The sequence below is a fragment of the Trichoplusia ni genome, chromosome 4 (assembly GCF_003590095.1).
Source record: "Trichoplusia ni isolate ovarian cell line Hi5 chromosome 4, tn1, whole genome shotgun sequence".
In the NCBI taxonomy this organism is placed as follows: Eukaryota; Metazoa; Arthropoda; class Insecta; order Lepidoptera; family Noctuidae; genus Trichoplusia; species Trichoplusia ni.
The window spans coordinates 15,301,149-15,323,192 of record NC_039481.1 but is presented as its reverse complement, the minus strand read 5'-3'; the positions used below and the strand labels follow the sequence as shown (position 1 = coordinate 15,323,192).

The 22,044-nt window shown below is 36.8% G+C and overlaps 1 protein-coding gene across 1 annotated transcript in view; it reads left to right on the top strand.

Annotated features, from left to right (window-relative positions):
- LOC113493174 (myosin-VIIa) overlaps window positions 1-21,572 on the top strand; it is a 40,954-nt gene extending 19,382 nt beyond the window's left edge. Inside the window, exons 2-14 of the mRNA XM_026871012.1 lie at window positions 806-854; window positions 7,577-7,837; window positions 8,343-8,621; window positions 9,362-9,646; window positions 10,225-11,820; window positions 12,077-12,304; window positions 14,729-14,968; window positions 15,464-15,628; window positions 15,965-16,249; window positions 16,325-18,793; window positions 19,136-19,335; window positions 19,696-19,963; window positions 20,121-21,572. Of these exons, the coding sequence (XP_026726813.1) occupies window positions 837-854; window positions 7,577-7,837; window positions 8,343-8,621; window positions 9,362-9,646; window positions 10,225-11,820; window positions 12,077-12,304; window positions 14,729-14,968; window positions 15,464-15,628; window positions 15,965-16,249; window positions 16,325-18,793; window positions 19,136-19,335; window positions 19,696-19,963; window positions 20,121-20,327 (6,501 nt within the window). The 5' untranslated portion in view covers window positions 806-836 and the 3' untranslated portion in view covers window positions 20,328-21,572. The remainder of the gene's footprint in view (window positions 1-805; window positions 855-7,576; window positions 7,838-8,342; window positions 8,622-9,361; window positions 9,647-10,224; window positions 11,821-12,076; window positions 12,305-14,728; window positions 14,969-15,463; window positions 15,629-15,964; window positions 16,250-16,324; window positions 18,794-19,135; window positions 19,336-19,695; window positions 19,964-20,120) is intronic.
- The last annotated feature ends 472 nt before the right edge of the window (window positions 21,573-22,044 follow it).

The window sequence follows — 22,044 nt, the reverse complement described above, 5'->3', positions numbered from 1 at the left end:
GATTTACTAAATTGATTTTAGTGTTAACTTGAAAGAGGAGTGTAGTAAAATAGTTTATGTACAATGTAATAATAGTTAAAAATGTATCATATCATTCACCATGGATAAAATGTATACGTCGCTAATTTACCGACCTACTCTATGTATAAATTTAACACAAACATAGAATTTTCATTATTATAGGATGTAAAGCTTGTGTCGTTGTTGAGGGTTGTCTCAGGACCCGATTTTGGAAATTCTTATACCATTTAAAAGCTACTTTATTTGTGAAACCCAAATGTCGACCGTATAAGTGGTTGCTCAACTCGTAATATTTGAAAGTATTATACCTATTTGTATTGAAAATACTTCACTTGAATTCATATACATAATGCATTGAGAACAGACAATGCAAGGATTACTTTATTTAACATAATATGTATTATTTGTTATGAGAACAAAGTATTGTCTTATAAATTAAACAATAATGTTCCCAAGAACCGAAGAGTTAACGAAATAGGTACTTATAACTAAGGTTGCCATCTTAAAAACGTGAAAACCAGGACCAGACGCGTGAAAACCCCAGATTTTGGAGTCCAAAGTTCGTATCCTGAGGGGTGGATATAAAAACTTCTTTGGAACACCTGTTTTTAATAAGAAAAAAAAACGATGAAGTCAAAAACCTTCCTCCAGTTTCAAAAAATGCTGGAGGAGGCACTTTTGAATGGTTTCATTGCTTTTTATATTTTTTTACAACTACAGGACGATATCAATTATTTACATTAAATAGTTCACTGGATTAATAAGAGTGTTTCATTTGTTTCAGATCGAGCTGGTGACCACATGCCGCCGACATCATGGTGATCGTTACCAGGGTGGGTTTTACTTTGCAGACATTCATCTTTCGTTGTACAAATTTAGCATTTTAGCCGGAGGTATTTTATCAAAGTTTCCCTTATGCCTGAATACTTTACTACGGACCTGACGGACCCATCCGGAATCCTTAAACGTGAGATGCGGAGTCAGCTCATGATTAAGGACTTTTGCTGGATCCTAAACTAGTTGTTGCATCCCGATAAAATGTTCTTGAACAATTAAAGCCAGCTACATTCTATACGCCACCTTTCCCCTATTTCTCCATTCAATATTCTGAATTTATTGTTATTCGCTAACCTTGACAAGGCGCATACGTTATATTGGACTTACATACTGTAATATTAAACATAAGGTAGATACTAGTAATAAATAACAGTCACACACAATTGATGCCTTATGTAAAGTTCAAGGTTTTCGCTAGTTAATTCCGTCTATAAATAAAGATACATGATGGAACGATCCAATGCAAAAAAAACAAGTAGACAACGTTTTTCACTTGTAAGTTGAAATCTTTAGAAAGCCGTTGATAGCAGATAAATACAAACCGGATATCTCCATACAAGATTTACTAGAGACGTAGTTTGACGTCAGGCTTAAGGTTTGCCGTTGCTTGTTAGTTGACGTCAATAGTTTTTCGTAATAATAGGTACATTTTGAGTTATAACGTCTCCAAATATTGGCTATGACGTATTTCCGTCCAATGATCCAAATATAGTCGTGAATTATGATTTAATTAGGTCAAAAACGAGCATGTCCAGTAAAACCGAATAGTGTATCAAATCAAGCTACAGAAACACCAACAGACAATACTAAAAATGAAACGTCATAACCAAAAATTAAGAAAAAAATACACCAGTTTTCTATCGATAAATGTTTTTAAATCGGTTTACGTAAAGATATTTATACGGAATTAACTTCTTTTGTAAAAGCTTATTTGTGTTGTACCGAACCTTTACTGACAAATCCTGACTCACTAAAGTGCACTATCATAAACTGTAGTTACAGAGTACTCTAGATATAATAAACCAATCATATTAAACACAGGCATCAGTCTTTATAGGCCGTTTACCGGATTAACTTAGTAAGCTATAGGTACTTCATGTCTTTAAAGTAAAATATTTAGAAGTGACTACTGGTTTTACTGGCTATGATGATGCTGGCTATGTGTACTTACGTACACAATAACCTCTTAGTACTAATAAAATTACTTCACTTTTCTAAAGTTAAGACCTGTATACCTGACCACGGTGTGACGTCATTGGCAGCCATTATCTTTAATACCGACCTCGTTTGTTTTAATGGCCAATCGAACATGAAATTTCTTAATTTAAAAAGCCCGATTTCTTAAACGTCAGCTCGGTCGGTCATAACACGACACTGGCAAAAATTGTTGAAACTATCAGCAGATTGCCATAAGGTCAAAATAAAGCGAACTATCCATTTATTTTTAGGAAGTCGAACTATTTTAATTGTTCAACCAGGTTTTACTACCTTTTCTAAAAAGCTATTCCTACCTGCACTTGCCTAGTTGTTTCATGGTTTGTATGCATTACTGTGTGTTTAATGGAGAAAATAAATTAGCGTAGAGGCCAACCTTCCGTTAAATAGGTTTTTTATCACCTAATCATAGATTACTGTTTCTTTTATTAAGCAATAAGCATGTAGGTTAATATGTATTTGTACTTCGTTATCCAATTAATTAAACATCAAATATGGAACGATGTACTGATTGACCACCAGTGTCTACAGAATTTCATAAAGAAAATCAATTCCATTCCAATAGAAAAACGTAATCATATATGCCATGTTATATCGTGTCTAATCGACTCTACTTCTTTAAATGTAACGTTTAATTTTTTGTAACAAACGGAATCGAAACATTCGATAATTGGCAATTCAATGTGATTGCGATTGTGAAGTAAAAAGAGGTTAGCTGTCAAAAGCTGCACTTCCGCGTCTGAAATATTAAAAAAGCGGAGTGTCGGTAGCGGCGGCGGTGACGCAGTGTGAGCTACCTACTTGTGCCCAAAGCGGTACATTCTCGGCGAGTTCCGATCAGTGCGTTTGGCAACACATTCCGTCAGCCCGCCACAGACTCCAGCTCCGAGGGCGTTCACCTCGCTGACCAATACATGCATACACACTATATAAATATGCACTCTCACATACAGACTCGGTATCACAACTCATTTTGGAAAACTAAAAGGTGTGAATTTCTAATAAATCGGTGTCACTATGTGACTTATTCATGAGAGCGGCTAGAATCATAAAACCATAAAGTTGGGTCGGTTGAAACTGTAGGGCAACACGATGTCGTTACATCCGCTACGTAAATCGAGATACAGAATTAATTCACAAAGAATTTAAAGTGCTTATTTTAATAGTCAAGAATAGGAACAGATCTTGTTTTCCAAAGTAAAGCAATCCCAAATTCTGTTCGATTTGATATTATAAAATTTAAAAAAAACGATCGCCAAGTTTTTGCCGATTATGTCATCGAACCACATTTCCTATAAGGTCTGATAGTCTTGATCCCGTTTTATTCGCAATTTGGTTAAAGGTTAGTTTCATTGCCAAATCGGCTGTATAAGGATGTCAGTGCGTGGCGAGACTGCCAAAACGAGAGGGAGAGTGGTCGCAGACGCACCGCGGGTGTCGTAAACCGTCGAGTGGGAGCTGGGACCGACACCCGACGGGTTTCTACACAAACTGGATCGATATCACCAACAGACCAGTTTATTGTTTTGATAAACGACTAGAACATGCTGATTTTGAAATTAGAAAACAATTGGTACTAGGAAATTATTGAGACCAACAACCCATGAGTCCAAAAATATTGGATTGTTGCCTTATGGAATAGATTTGTGGCTGACGTTGGTTTATCACTGGAGCTAATGAAAAGAAATAATTTATAAAATAAAAAAGTAACTCACAATCTTAAAAATACTTCAAGGTATTCAGCAACCAAGATCCAGCATGATTTCAATTGGATGAAAATGAAAAACCAGCATATAAATAGGCAACATTATGACGTCACGAAATTCAAGTAATTATTAAACAAATGACCAATATTGAAGCAACATTACACCTACACATTGGTTCAATAGACATCAATATCCCGGCAATAATGTATTCTTTTATATTCACGTTAGACTGTACACAAGTTAAATGAGACAATAGATAAGTGTTTGTATTATAATTTCTATAAATGAACTCGAACACGGCATAGTCTCCGTTTCGTGATAGCTCGCAGTTGTGTGTAACGGTTTGCCGATAGCATCTCGATGACGTAGCAGATTCTTACACCGGAGCCGATTAAAGAACAATATTGAAAAAAGACTTTTGATTGTAATTTCTTAAGATTTTTGTTGGAGATTGGAGTTTATTATATTGTTTCGTTTTTGTATGTAAGAGTCTGCACATTTTGCGAGTCACTAAAGGCAGTTCTTGGGTAGGATTAAGTGTTGTGAGAATTATGAGAGGTCAGAGGCGTCTTCAAACTTTTGAGGCATCTCTACATTGGAGGCAACACCTATTAGATGCATTTTCTCCGTGTTATATTCTTAAATGATCAGACCCTGATTTTATAAATTTGTTGAAATTTTGTGAGGTAGTAATCACAACGCATTGAAGTCTGAAATAAGATCTCATTACTCAGTATTCACAGAAGTATTGAGTAACATTAATTTGCATGCAACATGCAACAACAGATGAAATTATTATAAAACCAGTTTTAATAAATGGTCAAGTCGCGCTTGACTGGTGCAATGTTTTCAGCCAATATCTAAAGCCGGTGCCTTGAATGTCAGTGGCTGACATTCAGGTCTTATACCACAATATCTTAAGTAAATCTGTTGATCGTATAAAACGGCATCTCTCCTTTACATCTGCAATCTCACTTAGAGACCACCTCCATACCTTAAAGACTAAGATTGTTGACCTTGACCTTGAAGACGTTCTGTCATGTAACATAATAATTTGTCTAATGTGTGTATGTATTAGAAATTCGATTTATTAAATTTTCATGCATCCGGATGTTTATTGCTCATTAGAAAAACTAATGTTCAAATTATAAGATAAAAATCGGCTATAAAATATTTATATTTATTATAATCATCAGTATTATAGTTTATGCCAAATATTTACATTCAAATCCCGCTTTCTTCTAACAAGCGCCTGGGCCACACATTATTTAGAAAGCATTTGATAAACCGGTACAGAAAGTATCCCAAAAAAAACACGAATGTATTATAATTTGTATGAATTGCAAATGTACATTATTCGATTGCATGAAACGAAACCTTTTTCGTTTTTTTTATATATATTTTTTCGCAATATTAACTTATATTAATTCGAAATGGAACGAGACAAAGTATTGAGGCTATTTTTTAAAGAAAATATAAATAAATATAATATATTAAAAATACCTTTTTATTTTTCGATATATCTTAGATTAACGGCACCTACCCTTGTTCTTTAACACCCAGTCAATTGCTGACTGTGTAAAAAAAAACTGGCTAAAATGCCGAAAATTAAAAGTAAAAACCATACCTACTGGTTTTGTTTCGGTTAGTTAATTAATACACTCAATTCAGATATGACGATACATTTGCTTTGAACTTAATGGACGATTGGTCATTGATAAGTACGTTTTAAAGTAGCTACATACGAGAAACTGCGGTCAGTTACTGATAAACTTATTGATTCAACTTGCTCATATTTGAGGTTATGTTAGATTTTTTATTTTTTATCTAATTGTAATGTGTTGCCATGGAAACCTTGTTCTTTGAGGTATAATTCATTTGTTTTGGTGTTTCGTTTCTTGTTTAGTTTTTATTGGGTTGGTAGGTGCCATTAGATCAGTAATTAATTACTGATTTAAAGTGTACGTATGTGTAGAGCTATGACGATCGTGTTTTTTACATGTGTTAATATCACCTTTTATTAATTATCTAGTAGTATATTTTAAGTGCTTACCTAATATATTTATTAATTAAAATCCGGTTTTCAAGTTGTTATTAGTTAGCAGTTAGTAGTCATTGTGAAGTGAAGTGCAATGACATGATTTTGTAAGTATCTATATACTTGATGATAAATAATACTTACAAGATTATCCGAAACATACCTACGATAGGGAAAATTAAGTGCGGTGTTTGAAATACTTAAATATTTTCTGAGTACTTAATTTCTGTTAACTGCTACCTTTATTTTTAAATTTATCCATGTTAATTTAATAAACGATCAATGAACCAGCAACCAGTATTTTAGGGAGCTTTATTCAAAAACAAAAACGTCAATTTGAGACTGTATTCATCGCTACATTGACGTGAAACATGTTTTAAGGGTTATTTATCCAAAAGGTAAATAAATACGGATCCCTTATATTGAAGCACTGCATTATGTCCATCCGTCTGTATAGCTGTATCGCATGAAAAATGACAGCTATTGTTGAAATTTTTACAGATATCGTAATTCCCTCAAAACAGAGAGTCCAATTCGCACTTGACCGTGGAATTTATTCCACATTAATAATGTTAAAGCTTTCTTTTCAGTCACACTATTTAAACTACATTTTTGGAGAAAGGTTTTGTCAATGTCAAGGTTATGACCATTTGGTAAAATTTTATTGATTAGAAACATAAAACAATCATTTCTTATTCGTCTATTCAGCAGATCTCTTGCATAATTTAAAATCTTATCAGATATTAACATATCTTATGAACATAATAAAACGTGCGTGTTTAATTGTAGCAATTGCAAGTTTCTCACTAACTAATTATCATTCTGTTAATCAATGTAAAGATCGACAATGTTTTTATAACGTAACTTTGATTAATAATTTCTCGCATTCAACAAGTCACACATTCCTTCACTCTTATGCACACGTTCATATAAATAGTTATCAAAAAAACAATGTTATGCAAAATAAAAAATGATATAATCAATTAACACCCAAAATTAATTATATATGGAACTAGATTATTTGCAAAAACTGTAGAAGAGTCATAAACTTGAAAGACTACCATAAATCAATTTGTATTTTTTTCAAAAACTTTACGCTTTAAACGCTAATTTACATAAGAAAGTATATTGACCTCATCATTAAAAACAAAATAACAGAGAAATTTAAATTGCTTCTATGTAAAGGCACTTAATCTTAATTTTCGAAATTTACTTAATGACAGTAAACCGATTTAAAAAGCTAATACATCTTCACCAGCCAGTTTTTCAAAAGTAAGTAATAAAGTTATTAGGATCAGAAGCAAAAACGAGAGAAGTAAAAAAAGAAAATAAACAAGTTATTGGACTGGTTTCAACATCGTCTGGCGTAAGCCTTTGATTCTTCATCCAATCAATGTAAGATATGATGACTTACTTCTTGATTTTTTTATTTTTTCGTCATGGCATTAATTGTAAAGTGAAAATTGGATAAGTGAGATGAAGACGATAGATTTTGATTACCCATAAAAATAATTTAGTACGAGTCAGATTTATGACTTTTACAGTGACAAAAAAATAAAAATACTGGCAATTTTTGTTGGAAATCATCTTTTGACACACTTAACCTTTTAGTAGTTGGACTAAACTCAAAGACAAATGTCACCAATCACCCAATCTTTTATATAACTAAGTATTCGGAGATCGATTATCCGGACTGGAGACTTTTTTCATTTAAAAATATCATATCATACGTACTTATCGTATCTCATGTGTTTTCCAGGGCGATTACATATGGATCGAGCCGGTGTCGGGTCGGGAGTTCGACGTGGCGATCGGCGCCCGCGTACTGGCCGCCGAAGGACGTCGGATACGCGTCCGGGACGACGACGGCAACGAACAATGGCTGCCGCCGGAGCGACGCATCAAGGCGATGCACGCCACGTCCGTGCACGGCGTCGAGGACATGATATCGCTAGGGGACCTGCACGAAGCCGGCATACTCAGGAATCTGCTCATCAGATATAATGAGAATCTCATTTATGTAAGAACGATTTTTTTTCTTAGATTTATCTTTTTCCCTGTAACTATTATGTAGGTGAGTCTGTTGCATTTAATTTTGTGAAAGAGATGAAGCTCTGAATCGTGGACACTCCCGCAGGACCCCGGACGTTGCTTATGCTCTCAAAGTTATGTAAACTATAATGTATGTATGTTGATCATTCGGATAAATCCATTTTTGAAATCAAGCTCCCACAAGTATTTGTTCAAAGATCTCGTTTCGGGTTGAACTTATGTTTTTAAAAACACTTTAAGCTTGCTTTTAATTTCTGTGTAGCTAAAACAAACTAGAGAGTAATAAATCTTTATAGACTTTTAACACGTTGAATCCGAATCTTGCATACTGAATAACAGCATCCTTACCAAATTAGAACTATTGAAATATTGATAACTTATCGTTGTTTTATTCTGTTTAATTCTAGGCTTAGTTTTTGATATTGTTTGTGAAATGTTTACCAGTTAATGTATGGCACAATTTTTGATTCCAGACCTACACCGGATCCATTTTAGTGGCGGTGAATCCTTACCAAATACTGCCCATTTACACGGCGGACCAGATCAAGTTGTACAAGGAGAGGAAAATAGGCGAGCTGCCGCCTCACATCTTCGCGATAGGTGACAATGCGTACGCGCACATGCGCCGGTACAAACAGGACCAATGTATTGTCATCAGCGGTGAATCGGGGGCCGGGAAGACGGAGTCTACGAAACTGATCCTTCAGTACTTGGCGGCGATTAGTGGGAAGCATTCGTGGATAGAACAACAGGTCGGTAAACTCTTTCCCCTATAATTGCTTAAAAGTCAATGGTGGTGATAAATATCGGCTGACAATATTTAATTAATTAGACATTTTACACTTGAAAAGGCTCGACTTAGAATGCTAGGACAATTTAGGAGGATATATGAGATGAGAGTTTTATAAATTAGAGAAGAGAGATCAAAAATTAAATAAAATGGGTGTATCTTAATACTTAAATGTGATGTGGATTTTTATATAATGATTTGATTGGGAAGGATGATTGCTCAAAAGATGTTACGTTTTAAAGTGTCATGACAATAGGTATACGGGTTCCAATGTTTACAGAATCGATGATATCTAACTAAATACAGTCAAAACATATTTTCAGACCCGATTAATTACGATAAGATATTTAATTAAAGGGGTATGATAATAACATACCTGTCATATACGGATACTTAATCTTCTGTCGAAGATAAAGTAGTTCAACAGACAGAATGGCGCGAATGACCATGTTTTAAGTGCCTTTATCTTTTTTGGACCTGTAAACATCCTATCTCACTTACGATCATCATTAATGTTAAAACATGACAGTAATTTAATAAGAATGATCCTTTATTGTTTGTTCTGGATCTGGAAGCCTCTTCAAAATGGTATTTTGCAATACATGTAACAAAGTATAAAGCACCTTATCGACGTCTAGTTATTTTAAAATTTGTTTAATGTTTGTAAAGTTATTTCGCGATTAATGAAAGTTTCTTTTTTAGATCCTTGAAGCGAATCCCATTCTCGAAGCCTTCGGTAACGCAAAGACTGTCAGGAACGACAACTCCTCCCGGTTCGGCAAATACATCGACATCCATTTCAACAACAGTGGGGTCATAGAAGGTGCTAAGATAGAACAATATCTTCTAGAAAAGTCTAGAATAGTTTCCCAAGGAGCTGAAGAGAGGAACTACCATGTATTTTATTGTCTGCTAGCTGGCTTGTCGAAGGAGGAAAAGAAGAAATTGGAATTAACTGAGCCGTCTGAATACAGATACTTATCAGGGGTGAGTCAACAAAAAAATATAATTTGGGCTGTATTACAAGTGACAAAGTGAATTATAGCATGTTTTGTAATTAATCATATCTATTCGAAATTTAATAACATAATCTGTAGGTCCAATAAACCATTTCCCCTTTTCTTATATTAGAAATGTTTAGAAATTTTATCACTTCATCATCCAATGAATTACATAACATGTTGCAATTCACCTCATAAGTTTCGACACGGGGAGTATTGCAAGAACTGTTGCAGTACCTAGACGAGTCTTAGATTCCTATTTGTTTTTATCGATTAATGTCAACATCAAACAAATCGTAGAACATTTCCGTATCTAATCTAAATACGTCTAATAGATTTTGCCTTTTTATTTCTGAGAAGTGGAATCTATTTAATTTAATCCTCGTGTATAATTATGTCGAATACTAATTAACAACCGTTGTTTAGGAATTGAGTATGAGATTTATTGATACGTGACTTTATTTAGTTTTGATATACACATCTGATATTTCTTTTCTAGTCACATTTATAAGTAGTTGAATGGATTCTCTAAGAACTTGTCATAAAGTCTATTTTTATTTTTAGGGCGGAAGTTTTACCTGCGAAGGCAGAGACGATGCCGCTGAGTTCGCCGACATACGATCGGCCATGAAGGTTTTATTGTTCACTGAACCAGAAATATGGGAAATACTAAAATTATTGGCAGCTGTTTTGCATTGCGGTAACATTAAGTACGAAGCAACTGTCGTCGACAACTTGGATGCTACTGAAATCATAGAACAAGCGAATGTGAGGAGAGTTGCGACGCTGCTAGGTGTTCCGATGCAGTCCCTAATTGACGCACTTACTAGAAAGACTTTATTCGCCCACGGAGAAACTGTAATATCAACCCTCAGCAAAACACAATCTGTAGACATTAGGGATGCTTTCGTCAAAGGAATTTACGGAAGACTGTTCGTCACCATTGTTAAGAAAATCAACGCCGCTATCTATAGACCAAAGTCCACAATGCGGACAGCCATCGGTGTACTAGACATATTTGGATTTGAAAATTTCGATCAGAACAGCTTCGAACAATTCTGTATAAACTTTGCTAATGAGAACTTGCAGCAATTTTTCGTCAGACACATATTTAAATTAGAACAGGAAGAATACAATCATGAAGGAATTAATTGGCAACACATCGAGTTTGTTGACAATCAAGATGCATTGGATTTGATTGCGTTAAAGCAACTGAACATCATGGCTCTGATTGACGAAGAGTCGAAGTTCCCAAAGGGTACTGATCAAACCATGTTAGCAAAGTTACACAAGACCCACGGTCTGCACAGAAACTACCTCAAGCCAAAGTCAGATATAAACACCAGTTTTGGTCTCAACCACTTCGCTGGTATAGTGTTTTACGATACTAGAGGATTCCTCGAGAAAAATCGGGACACATTTAGCGCTGATTTGTTACAACTAATTCATATTTCAACAAATAAATTCCTGCAGCACATTTTCCAAGACGATATTGCAATGGGGTCAGAGACCCGGAAGCGAACTCCAACACTTTCTACTCAATTCAAGAAGTCTCTTGACTTACTAATGAGAACATTGGGCACTTGCCAGCCTTTCTTTATTCGATGTATTAAACCTAACGAAATCAAGAAACCTATGATGTTCGACCGCGGTCTGTGTTGCAGGCAACTTAGATACTCTGGTATGATGGAGACGATAAGAATAAGGAGAGCTGGTTACCCCATCAGACACAGCTTCAAAGAGTTCGTTGAAAGATACCGCTTCTTAATTTCTGGGGTTCCACCGGCGCACAAAACTGATTGTCGTGCAGCAACTGCAAAGATATGCGCACAAGTTCTTGGAAAATCAGACTACCAGTTGGGACATACCAAAGTTTTCCTTAAAGATGCTCATGACTTGTTCCTTGAGCAAGAAAGAGACCGAGTTCTTACAAGAAAGATATTAATACTCCAAAGATCTATCCGAGGGTGGGTGTACCGCAGACGGTTCCTGAAGATGCGAGCCGCTGCCATCTTGATACAACGACACTGGCGAGGCAAGCTGCAAAGGATTCGGTACAACAAGATGAAGGTCGGATACGCGAGGCTGCAAGCGCTGATCCGTGCGAGAGTCTTAGCTCACCGGTTCAGGCACCTCAGGGGCCACATCGTTTCTCTACAAGTAAGTTAACGACTTCATTTTAAACAACTATTAATTAGAGTACATTGTATCTGAATATTGATGGAAGAGGCTGTAACGAGGAAAATTGGATTCCAAAAGCTGGATTGAAATGACAAATGAACTTGAGTTACTTCCGAAATATGATTGGCCAGACATTTTCTAAAATCATAAGGCAATTTCCTTTTGAAACTCAAGTAACTAAGCTTCTATAAATTTTATTACAACAACTGATAAGGTTATGTATTTGTTATCTTAGGCAGCAGCCCGCGGTTATCTAGTCCGCCGTTCGTACGGGCACAAGATGTGGGCAATCGTGAAGATCCAGAGCCACGCGCGGCGTCTGATCGCGATGCGTCGCTACCGGCGCATGCGGCAGGACGCGCGCGCGCACACCGAGGCGCTGCGCCTGCGCAAGCAGGAGGAGCAGCGGCTGCAGCACCAGGGGAACACGCGCGCCAAGGAGATCGCCGAGCAGAACTACAGGGTCAGTCGTTACCTTCATACTAGAACTTATACACTTATACTCTTGTAAGGCGACTATTTTGGTTTTAGATTGTTTTTCCCCTTTTCTTAAACGTAATAAGAAATTTAATCTTTGTGTTAAAAAAATTATATTCGTTCCTTGTTGACTGGCTAATTAAGAAAATAGCCCTGTTACGAATTGGGAATTATTGGAATCGAGAGGTTTTTAGAAGACTTATTTTACATTCTCGAGAGGAAAATTGCAATAAATAGCCGGCAGGATTGGAATACGATGATAATATTTTTTGACATTTAGGAGTGCTGTAGAGTTACATAAAAAAAAAAACAACTATCTAATGTAACTTTTATTACCGACAAAGTTCATTAGGTAACTTTATTTTTAAACAAACTTAAATGCTTTATTAGCTCTTACCTGAATAAAGAAGCACTCAAACAATATAATTTGTTAATTATCACATTTGCGCTGAAATTAATTGACGTATTGTTTTGCGGAAGCATAATTCTTTTATACGGATGCAATTAACACGTATCAATCTATCAAAGTCCATAAAACATTTTATTTTCCTTTACACTACAAAAAAAAAATCAACACGATTATTTCATCTACATGACGTATTTTGGAACGTGACTTAAATTAAATAATTATTTTAATTATTTCGTTACTTTTGAAAGAGGTACTATATAAAACTCGCAAAACGGGATAGCTGTAACATTAAACAAAGTACTTTTTGCTAATCATATTATCTAGTATGGATTAATTATCTATCAAAGTTAATCATTGATTATCATAACAATAGTATTTTAACGGACGGGGTGCGACATCCTCCTTAAATGTGCCTACATGATGTATGAAAAGTGTTATTGCCTTATTTGTGGCTCATTTTTTTTAAAGAGTGGCTTTTTATGTAGTTTCAGTAAGCTGTTACTTTATAAAATACGATAAGCATTGCATTATTACTTTTATACAGCGTGTTATCAAATATCGAGGCATCACGCACTTTGATAACTTTCTACGGCAGTATCTCACTGTCACCGAACACTTTGTACGTGATCTGGAATTATTGACACGTCTGAAGTAATTTTCTTAGTGATTTTTTACTTGCGTATTTTTATTAATGAAAAATAAATAATAATTTAATGAAACTTTTCAAATCAAACTGTATAAGTGCGTGATAACCGTTACATCAATTTTTATCGGTAGCGATCGTTAGATAGTCAAATTAAACTCAATAATAAATTACAATAAAGAGCCGCTATTGTCATATCGTAAAGATTATCAGTGATTGACTATACACTTTCTGAATTAATTAAGATACTGATGTGCAAGGTAACGGTCTCTATGCGTAATTAAAAAAAATAATTTCATAGAAAAAATCATCAATTTTTATTTTAGAAAATCGATGTTATTTTTTCAAACGGTGGAGTGTTTTTTATTAAAGTTCGTTTATTAAGATGACAATAAGTGAATGTAATAAAGCTGTTAGAAAATTATGTTCGAATCCATCGTTGTTTTTGCCGACTATTGACGAGAGCTTACCGCAGAAGGCGCTTTTGTATCTTCAATGTTATCAGGTGAGTTGCTTAGGTATTAAGGAAGCCATAATCTTAAACCTAAAAAAAGACAGGGAACTTAAAATGTGTTTTAACTTATGTAGAGTACGTGGTTTAAACTATGGTAGGTATACGAATTCGTTTAGTTGCCAAAATGTAGAGTAAGTGTCATCGTACCTTTATGTGACAATAATTAACATTAAAAAAAAATACTTCAACACCTTGTCAAGTAGGTGATGCTAATACGTTACATAAAATGCCAATAAATCACAAGTACTCATAACTCACTTAGAGACCAGACCAAAAAGCGTGTTGTTAATGGCATATTTGCGTAATTGAAAGATATTCTTCAACCAATGAAGCGTGTGCTTTGCGCAATCGTAGTGGCAACCTGTAAACTGTGCCTGGCCTGTATGGTTGGGTGGCCCGCTGGTTAACGTAACCCGTAACCTGCCGTAATGTGGAGTAATCGTCTATTGTATTCAGACGTGTGGTATCGGCTAGTGCTCCAGCAATAATGATGAATCTGTGGTTCGAAAACTTTTGTAACAGCATCGTTTATGATTTGCGACATGGTGACTTGCTAACTGTAGGGGGTTTCCTTGTAAGTTCTTAAAGTTATAAACACTGCACCCATATTACGATCAATTTTAACTGCAGTGGAGTCATTTTTAAATGTGGAGTTGTGTTTAGATGTTTGCAACATTATGCTCTTAATTATATACGTAAAGACTTACAGAAACGTAATAGAAATGGTTGAAATAAAAGAAAGTTTCTAAAAAAACCTGCAAACTACTTAACTACACCTTTTTATCAGCATCCTCATCATAACTACTGCTAACAACTTTAAATAATGGAACATATTTTATTACAGGAACGCATGTATGAGTTGGAGCGGCGCGAAGCAGAATTGGCCCTGGAAGAAAAGAAGCAACTTGAAGCAAAGAGGACGTTACTCCAAGAGGCAGCTCGCAAGCAGGACGAACCTGTGGACGACAGCAAGCTGGTGGAAGCCATGTTCGACTTCCTACCTGACTCCAGCAGCGAAGCGCCGGCGCCCAAGGACACCTCGGTGTTCAGTGATCTGCCACAACAGAGAGCTGATCAGCAAGAGGTAGGGATAATGGTTCTTTGTATTCAAAATAATTTGCTATCAACGTAGATTTTGATATTATGATACAAAAACAGTCTGATGCGTCAATGATTATATGCCTTGTAAAGCTTTTATATTTGATTGCATAATACAGAAGTTGTATACAAGCGAAATATTGTTGTTGCTTCAGAGAGCTTCAAACGCATAATTAGGTATCAACAATTTCCTCATTTTCTTGCATTTCATCATATGCTAATTGACAACAGCCAATACCTACGTCATTAAACCGATTCCATCTTCGATTTTTATCAGATCATTCGCTGATATACATCCTTTACATTTCTAGACTTTTCATACTCATTGCGAAATTATTTAAATATTTTTTATCATCATTTATCAACCGGATTGGCATACTTTCAGTTCCCTTTATAAACAATTTGATTACCTGGGGGTACATACTACTCTCACCTAGTACAGACATACGGCAAAATGCAATACCATACATTTTATTCTTAGATGGTAACTCCAATGCAAACTACATCGGAAGATGAAGAAGATTTGTCGGAGTTCAAGTTCCAGAAGTTTGCAGCAACTTACTTCCAAGGGAATGTCACTCATCAATACTCGAGGAAGCCCTTGAAACACCCACTTTTGCCTCTACACACACAAGGCGATCAGCTGGTAAGTGATCTTCTAGGATAGAATATTGAGATTTTATGATTACCAAACACCTATTAAGTGCCTCCTAAAACTATGTTGCTTGTTAAAGATAAGTTCATACTTTAAAGTGATTTTTTGTCACTAGCACAATATTATTTAAAATACAAAACTAACAGAAGTAGTAGAAGCACTTATCAATTATGAATAATAACAATTATTATAATTATTTATAAATGATTCACTGTCACAACTTTTTATAAAACATTTAATCGGTCGGCAATCTTTTGATATATCTAATTAATTAATTATGCATTCTTGCGACACTCACGGACATAAATTATTTTGAACGCATTGCAGGCCGCACAAGCGCTATGGATTACAATACTGCGGTTTACCGGCGACCTCCCGGAGCCACGATACCACACCATGGACCGGGACAACACATCCGTGATGTCCAAAGTAACTGCCACCCTCGGAAGGAACTTCATCAGGTCCAAGGAGTTCCAAGAAGCTCAGATGATGGGCGTAGATCCTGACGCTTATCTGAACAAACAGAAGCCGAGGTCAATCAGACATAAGCTTGTCTCTTTGACTCTAAAGAGAAAGAACAAGCTTGGTGAAGATGTCAGAAGAAAATTGCAGGTGAGTTACGTTCCTGGTTTTATTTCACACGTTTATATCTGGAATCAAATTTTATAATTAATGTTCTACTTGCAGGATGAAGAATACACAGCAGACAGCTATCAATCATGGTTGGAATCACGCCCAACATCAAATCTAGAAAAATTACATTTTATTATTGGGCATGGTATTCTGCGGGCTGAGCTGCGTGATGAGATATACTGTCAGATATGTAAACAACTGACAAACAACCCCTCAAAGTCCTCCCACGCCAGAGGATGGATTTTACTTTCGTTATGTGTGGGATGCTTCGCACCTAGTGAAAAGTTCGTAAATTACCTGAGAGCCTTCATCAGAGAAGGGCCTCCTGGGTACGCACCGTATTGTGAAGACCGTTTGAAGCGGACTTTCAATAATGGTACTAGGAACCAACCCCCGTCCTGGTTGGAGCTTCAAGCAACCAAGTCTAAAAAGCCTATAATGCTCCCTATTACATTTATGGATGGTAACACAAAGACCCTACTAGCGGACTCGGCAACAACTGCTAGAGAACTCTGCAATCAGTTGTCTGACAAAATTGGACTTAAGGACCAATTTGGTTTCTCGCTCTACATTGCTCTGTTTGACAAAGTCAGTTCTCTAGGCAGTGGAGGAGATCACGTCATGGATGCAATATCACAGTGCGAACAATATGCAAAGGAACAAGGCGCTCAAGAAAGAAATGCGCCCTGGCGATTGTTCTTCAGAAAAGAAATATTCGCTCCGTGGCACGATCCGACCGAAGATCAAGTAGCCACAAACCTAATTTATCAGCAGGTGGTCCGAGGAGTTAAATTTGGCGAATATAGGTGCGACAAAGAAGAAGATCTGGCGATGATAGCTGCTCAACAGTATTACATTGAATACGGCCAAGACATGAATACTGAGCGGCTGTACACGTTACTACCAAATTACATACCAGATTATTGTCTAACTGGTGTTGAAAAAGCAGTTGATCGGTGGGGTGCTCTAGTAGTACAAGCCTACAAAAAGAGTTACTATGTGAAAGAAAAAGTTCCTGCCTACAGAGTGAAAGAAGACGTAGTAAGCTACGCAAAGTTCAAGTGGCCTCTATTGTTTTCTAGATTCTATGAAGCTTATCGAAATTCTGGACCTAATTTACCTAAGAATGATGTTATTATAGCAGTTAACTGGACCGGTGTATATGTGGTTGACGATCAAGAACAGGTGCTATTGGAGTTGTCGTTCCCTGAAATTACGACTGTTTCCAGCCAAAAAACAAACAAAGTTTTCACACAAACATTTAGTCTTGCCACTGTTCGTGGTGAAGAGTTTACCTTCCAAAGTCCGAACGCTGAAGACATACGTGATCTAGTTGTGTACTTCTTGGAGGGATTAAAAAAGAGGTCCAAGTTTGTAATAGCTTTACAAGACTACAAAGCACCTGGAGAAGGCTCGAGTTTCTTGACATTCAACAAAGGAGATCTGATTATTTTAGAGGAGGATAGTACAGGGGAGTCTGTGTTAAACAACGGTTGGTGCATCGGTCGCTGCGAGAGGTCTATGGAAAGGGGCGACTTCCCTGCAGAGACTGTGTATGTGTTACCGGCATTAACTAAACCTCCACCAGATATTTTGGCGCTATTTTGTCAAGAAGGTGCATCACATGGCCGTCGTGCGCCAACAGCCACATACAATGGCACTGAAACTAGAGACAAACCCCACACCTTGCTAGAATATGCAATGGATCACTTCCGGTTGCCACCGAAACGCACCGTGTCCAAAGCTTTAACCCTTTCCACAGCTAAGAGGGGAGGATCTGAAGAGCTCTGGCGACACTCAAGAGAGCCAATCAAACAACCGTTGTTGAAAAAGCTGCAAGCCAAAGAGGAATTAGCCGAAGAGGCTTGTTTTGCATTCACTGCCATTCTTAAGTATATGGGCGACCTGCCCTCAAAGCGTCCTCGCATCGGTAATGAGTACACTGATCACATATTCGATGGTCCTCTAAAACACGAGATTCTGCGCGACGAGATATACTGTCAAGTTATGAAACAGCTTACAGACAACCGAAACAGAATGTCAGAGGAAAGAGGATGGGAGTTGATGTGGTTGGCCACTGGCTTGTTTGCGTGTAGTCAAGGGTTACTTAGAGAATTAACGCTGTTTTTAAGGACAAGAAGATACCCTATAGCTCAAGACTCGCTCCAAAGACTTCAGAAGACTTTAAGAAACGGGCAGCGGAAGTACCCTCCTCACCAAGTGGAGGTGGAGGCCATTCAGCACAAGACCACTCAGATATTCCACAAAGTGTACTTCCCGGACGACACCGACGAGGCGTTTGAAGTGGACTCGTCGACTAGAGCGAAAGACTTCTGTCAAAACATCGCTCAAAGACTGAATCTCAGATCTAGTGAAGGCTTTAGTTTATTCGTTAAGATAGCTGATAAGGTGATATCGGTGCCTGAGGGTGACTTCTTCTTCGACTTCGTGCGGCACCTCACGGACTGGATCAAGAAGGCGCGGCCGACGCGCGACGGTATCACACCGCAGTTCACATACCAGGTTAGATTTATAAATTTCTGTGATAAATATTGATACAAGATAAAATTTGCATATACAGCGGAATCTCGTTAATTCTGCCATTCGGTGCATATTTTATCTAATCGAATCGACGCAAGTGGCCTTTTCTATGTATATGTTACGGTGATCGATATCTTAAAGCAACCAAGGCAAATAAATCAATAATACAGTGTTCTTTACCTAAAGCTCTCACCGCCGTATTGTTCCAGCGAGTGGTCACAGTCCAATACTATTTGTATTGGCTTCTCGCTTTTACAATGAACACAGCCCAGCACTAACTGAAATAAGATTTCGTTCATTACATTAACTGTTTTTTGAATCCAGGTGTTTTTCATGAAGAAGTTGTGGACGAACACAGTGCCGGGCAAGGACCGCGCGGCCGACGTGATCTTCCACTTCCACCAGGAGCTGCCGAAGCTGCTGCGCGGCTACCACCGCTGCGGGCGGGACGAGGCCGCGCGCCTGGCCGCGCTCGCCTACCGCGCGCGCTTCGGGGACAACAAGCAGGAGCTGCAGGCCATACCGTGAGTGCTGCTCGTAGCTTAGGATAGCTAGGTAGCTTTCTTGTGTGCGGTGTAGTTTTACCATCCAAATTTCTCATTTCACAATTGTTTCTAAATTTTATTTTATTTTTAACACCTGTAATTGTACATTATGGATTGCAATAAATAATTTTGGTTTGGATATGGGGAATGCAATAAAGTATTTGAGCATTTAATAATATCTAGAGTTTAACGATTTGTACTATTACCACGATGTTGCCTGGCTACTTAGTACAGGTGAGGCGAATGCTAAAAAATAAATAGAGCATAATCTTAATTATGAATCGAAATAATGTGAAATTATATTGGCCAGAAAACTAAATGGTCTGCTTAACTTTCCAGGCAAATGCTACGCGAATTGATACCAGCCGATTTGATCAAACTGCAAAGTTCCGCGGACTGGAAACGAGCGGTAGTAGCCTCATACAACCAGGACGCCGGCATGACGCCCGAAGACGCCAAGATCACCTTCCTCAAGGTCATCTACCGCTGGCCCACCTTCGGGTCAGCCTTCTTCGAGGTCAAGCAGACCACGGAACCCAATTATCCCGAATTGCTGCTTATTGCTATTAATAAACATGGAGTCAGCTTGATACATCCTCAGTCGAAGGTAAGTTGTTTTTTATGATATGCGTTAATAGTCGAATCACGTCATCACATAAATTGTTACCCGTGTCATCAAGTTCATTGTTCGCCATTAAATGCGAAATGACTTGTGTTTTTTGGCTCACTTAATATTACTAAAGTTCACGTAATAATATTTCCAGGATATACTGGTGACGCATCCATTCACGAGAATATCGAACTGGTCTTCGGGCAACACTTACTTCCACATGACGATCGGTAACCTGGTCCGCGGCTCCAAGCTGCTGTGCGAGACCTCGCTGGGCTACAAGATGGACGACCTGCTGACGTCATACATCTCGCTCATGCTCACCAACATGAACAAGCAGCGCTCCGTCCGCGTCAAGTGACCTCACGGTAACACTCTGACGTCATCGTAGTCAAACATTCCAACCATAGACCCAATTATACATTTTTATCCGCTTATCGTTAAGGTCGCACGCTTCACGGCGGTATATTTAACTTAAGATAGAATTAGCCGCATGTCATTTACATACAGTCAAAACGAATGCTTATAAATATTAATGTCTTGCATTTTCTACATCACAAGTGCGCTGTATGAAGTCTGGAGTATACTTGTTGCACAATATGTAACGTCGCAATACTTCGCTACACTTGCGTACTTCAGAGACAAAACTTCTGTAGAGATGATGTATCCGTCCATATATTAAGATCCAAATCAAATATATATCATACGTAGATATTGACCGGTGTTACTGTTAACCCAAATCTAATCTGTTATAGTTATTAAGTACAACGATCTATGTATGTATTGTACTTCTCAAAACATGAACTTCCAAGGCAATTGTTATCTAACAACTAACAGAATACGTAACCTTGATGTGTAAGAAGTATCTATTTAATTTTATTAAAATTATGTTTCGATCTTATTTTGGGAAAGATTTTAAAAATATTTTCAATGTATGTCATATTTATTCAGCTAATAACATCAAATAGAGTGTCGAAAAGATCTGTTACGGTATATTTAATTAGGTGTTCGGTTAAATAGCATGTTATGAAATTATCTAGTTTTGCTAATTGTCATTTCGATAAGTGCCTAGCTTGCAGTGCAATCACAATAAGCAAACATTTAGTTCACAAATCAGATATTATAAATAATACATTTTAACTAATATCTTGAGATTTAAATTTATAACGCACTGTTTATATTAGCAGAAATTAATAAAATAATTAACAGTGCCTTGACTTAATATAAACATTCATAAGAATACACATTGCTCGATTTCTATTGGTTAAATTAAAAACAAAGCTAAAAGTTCTATTTATAAATATTTGTCTATGATCTACAGAGTTGTGAAAAAAAAGTTGTAACGATAAAACTCGAGCAATCTGTGGGTTTTCAAATGATTTTAGATGTTTATATATTTATACAGTAACCGTTTAGCATAACATAAAATACATAGGAAACATCAATGTATTTATTTAATAGGTAAAGGAGTTCGTAAGTATGTATAAAATATTGTCATTGTTATGCCATGAGTTCAGTGACAATTACATTATGTTTGTTTTATTAATTTCGCTTTAAAGTAAAAAAAGTTGCATTTGTGAGTGGTTGTAAACATGAGTCACAATGATTTTTGTGTTTTATTTTGATATCTTCTTAAATACCCTCCCGATTATCACTATCATAGATCGTTAACGATCGAGCGATTAAATCGAATGATAATAATCGATTATCAAAACAATCTCTGCGTTCATCGAGATTATAGTGATTAATTACGTGAAATATAATCGAATTATAACTCGATTGCTTTATATCAGAAATGATAAAAGTAAACATTTTATTATTATTTGAATTATGAATGGTTGGTGCAGAGCCTTTTTAAAGCTGTTTTATGTAGAGCATTAATTGGGGATGGACTTGCACTACAGCACTACTGGTGTACCTTTTACAACGCGACTCTAACTAGTTTCTTTTAAAGCCACTAGTTAAAGTCGTGAGGTCAACATAGAAACAGATCAAGTGCGAATTAGATTCGCGCCATTGAGGGAACCGCACAAATAGGATAAAGAAAACCAAATTTGCAAAAATAATTGGTCACTCAT